At 49.6% G+C, this 3,002-nt stretch overlaps 1 protein-coding gene across 1 annotated transcript; it reads left to right on the forward strand.

The window, feature by feature from the left end:
- The first annotated feature begins 1,040 nt into the window (after positions 1–1,040).
- On the forward strand, positions 1,041–2,784 carry LOC139199407 (E3 SUMO-protein ligase EGR2). Its single transcript, XM_070828474.1, has 2 exons — positions 1,041–1,197; positions 1,454–2,784. The coding sequence occupies exons 1-2, from the start codon at positions 1,041–1,043 to the stop codon at positions 2,782–2,784; spliced, it is 1,488 nt and encodes a 495-aa protein (XP_070684575.1).
- Positions 2,785–3,002: the final 218 nt, after the last annotated feature.

Below are 3,002 nucleotides of genomic sequence, written 5' to 3' on the forward strand. Positions count from 1 at the left end.
TCCGGCTTATAAAATGCATGGTTGAACATCTTGTTGAACAAACATTATGCTGTTTTTACTAGGCTGGATCCTGAGTATGTCTATGCTATTCATGTAACGTTTATTATAGGTACTGTATGTGTTGTACATCCTGAAATGTGATGATAAGACTCTCAGTTTCCACCTTAATCCTGAAAAATATGTAATTGCTGATTTGCCCATTCTTATTTCAACACTGTAGACTCCCTGAGAGAGTATCAGTCACATTACTCGTTACATTACCTTCCCATTACATCCCTGCTGCATGCCCTCTTACCTCCAAAACATGGAATAACCCTCCTGTGAGTGATCAAGTCAGTCAAACACCGCCGGTGTCCACTTTCCTACCATGTCGTACCTCTCAGATGATGAGAGGACGGACAAAACTAACCTGCGGATGGTGGAGGTATCTGCGCCGTTAGAGATATCTCACCCTCAGCGAGGGCTGGAGGGTGACACCAAGAGAAACGACTTCATTTTTTTTTTTTTTTTTTTAAAAACACTGTCTTTACTTTAATATTCTGTTAATTGAAATCGTAAATCGTTGCTGTGGAAAGAAAAACCATCAGTACAACGTTTTACCACCCAACACTGGTCGCCACTTGTTGCAACGTCAGACTCCATCTCTCCAGTCTGGGAGGAGGGAGGATCGGAGGAGAAGGGGGGGACTCCGTCACATCCTCTGTCCATATATGGGCATGAAGTTTACACGCAGCGGGGAATCCTCTCACTGGAGCTGATGAATGGGGAGGAGGGCCGAGGGAGCTGCCAAAGTGTATATAAGGAGAAAGAGGGGAAGTCGCTGATGTGAAATCCACAGCAAGCAAATACCTACCGAGGAGCGGAGACGAAAAGGAATACCTTTAATTGCTTTTTACACCTTTTGACACAGACCACTTTGGATCATTTGTTGAAAACCATCAAAAGGGGGGTTGAGAGAAAACAGTCATCCGCATAATTTATTTTACATTTTCCCCTTTTACCTTTTTCCCTTGGAGAGACGGACTTCTAAGTGCATCATTATGTTGAACAATATGGATTTGAATGCGAAAGATTCCTTTTACCCGCAGTTTGAGAATTGCAACAGTTCTTCCCTGGGAATGGAAAACAGCGTGCGGAAAGACAACCAGGAGGTGTACGTCGATGCAGAGCGGGGGGTACCTGCCCAGTTTGGCCACGGTGAGTTCGCATATTTGCACAGTCGATAATATGTGCATGCATGAGAATTCAAATGTGTTAAATACGAGGACCGCGGGGAAGAGATAACTCTTTCCGTGCAGTCGTGTATCTCAAGGCGTCTGATCAAGGCTTCCCTGTGCCAAAATACGCACGAGTGTTTATGTAACGCTGATTTTCCTCCTCGTTTAATTTGCACAGATTCTCGAATATAAAAACACTCGCGATGACAAAGTTTCTCCTCTTTTTAATTCAACAGAAGGAACCCCTGCAACCCTCAAAACCGAAGCTTCCAACTCGGAATTTGCTTTTAACCCCTGCGAGTGCCCAAAAGACACCTACACCCCCTCCTCGCTCGCCTACTCTGGCAGTTTCTATGTTGAGGCATCTCAGGGAGCGCCGTGCAGCACCGAAACACTCCTCAATATGATCACCGAGATCGTGGGTATATCCACGCTGCCACTTTCAGAAGTGCAACAGAGCGGCAATAGTCGGGAAACTTATCCATCGCCTGCGCCGATGGACAGCAGCAATGGCAATTTTGGAGACCCCGGCGTCAAGAGGCAACCCTACACCTGCTCCGGACCTACCCCCCCTGTGTACTCTCCAGACCAGACGTGCCCGAGGTATGCTGATGATCAGGCCGGCAGTCAGGCCCAAGACCCGTCCACTTCCCAGCTGAGCTTCGGCTCCTCCCGAGCTCCAAGCCAGAAGAAGGATGAGCCAAAGTCAGAGGCCGCTACTTTCCCTGTCGTGGTAAAGAATGAGTTTGAGAGCAGCTGCTACGAGTGGGGAACATTTACCAAGTCTGACTGTTTGGAGACGAGTTTCCAGACGGAAACCTTCCCAATGTCAAGCGATTTCCCCCCTGACCAGCAGATGGATGTTAAGGAACTTTTAGACACGTTTCCCCCGATTTGTCCCAACCCAGAGATGGAGTTTAAAGTTGAGGGAGGTATCAAACAGGAACCGTGTTTCTCTGACACCTGTTCTCAGAGCTACTCCAGCCCCCTGTACAATAATTACCTCCCCCCGCCTCCGATGGGCCTCTCCTCTAACCTGAAACCCTTCCCGGAGCCCCCCCAGCCGTCCAATCAGTGCGATTCCTTATACACATCACCAGCTTTGCCGAGCACCATAGACTCCATCCTCTACTCTTCCTTGTTGCCAGATTCTTTTGCCCAAAGTTACACCACCCGTGCGACGAAGCCCCCCAGGGCCAGAAAGAGCCCCGCCGCCTCTCACGGCCCAGCCAAAGAGAAACCCTTCGCCTGCCCCATGGAGAGCTGCGACCGGCGCTTCTCTCGCTCGGATGAGCTCAACCGGCACATCCGCATCCACACGGGCCACAAACCTTTCCAGTGCCGCATCTGTTTGCGCAGTTTCAGCCGTAGCGATCACCTTACCACCCACACGAGGACTCACACCGGAGAGAAGCCGTTTTCCTGCGACGTCTGCGGCAAACGGTTCGCCCGGAGCGACGAGAGGAAACGGCACGGACGCGTACACCTGAAACAGAAGGAGAAAATGGAAATAAAGCCACAGGTGACGACCAGCGCATGGCCATTCACTCTTCCCGAGGGAATTTGAAGACAAGGCCGTGTGTCCACACATACAAAATTAGGATCTTTCCGTCTTGGAAGATAAGCCAGCTCGCTACAACTTGATGGCTGAGTTGGTTTGACTGGCAAACCAATGTTTGACACGAGAGGTTTTGCGATTATTGCAGTTTTTGAGGAGCAGAAAGGGAGGGAGAGGTCTGCTTCGGCCTTATTGCCTGCTGCTGATGCTGCTGACTTTATGCACAC

This window comes from Pempheris klunzingeri, chromosome 3, assembly GCF_042242105.1.
Source record: "Pempheris klunzingeri isolate RE-2024b chromosome 3, fPemKlu1.hap1, whole genome shotgun sequence".
In the NCBI taxonomy this organism is placed as follows: domain Eukaryota; kingdom Metazoa; phylum Chordata; class Actinopteri; order Acropomatiformes; family Pempheridae; genus Pempheris; species Pempheris klunzingeri.

Coding starts and splice junctions, on each gene's coding strand:
- LOC139199407 (XM_070828474.1), top strand. CDS start 1,041: ATGTTGAACAATATGGATTTGAATGCGAAAGATTCCTTTTACCCGCAG. Junction 1,198..1,453: donor ACCTGCCCAGTTTGGCCACG/GTGAGTTCGCAT, acceptor TTAATTCAACAG/AAGGAACCCCTGCAACCCTC.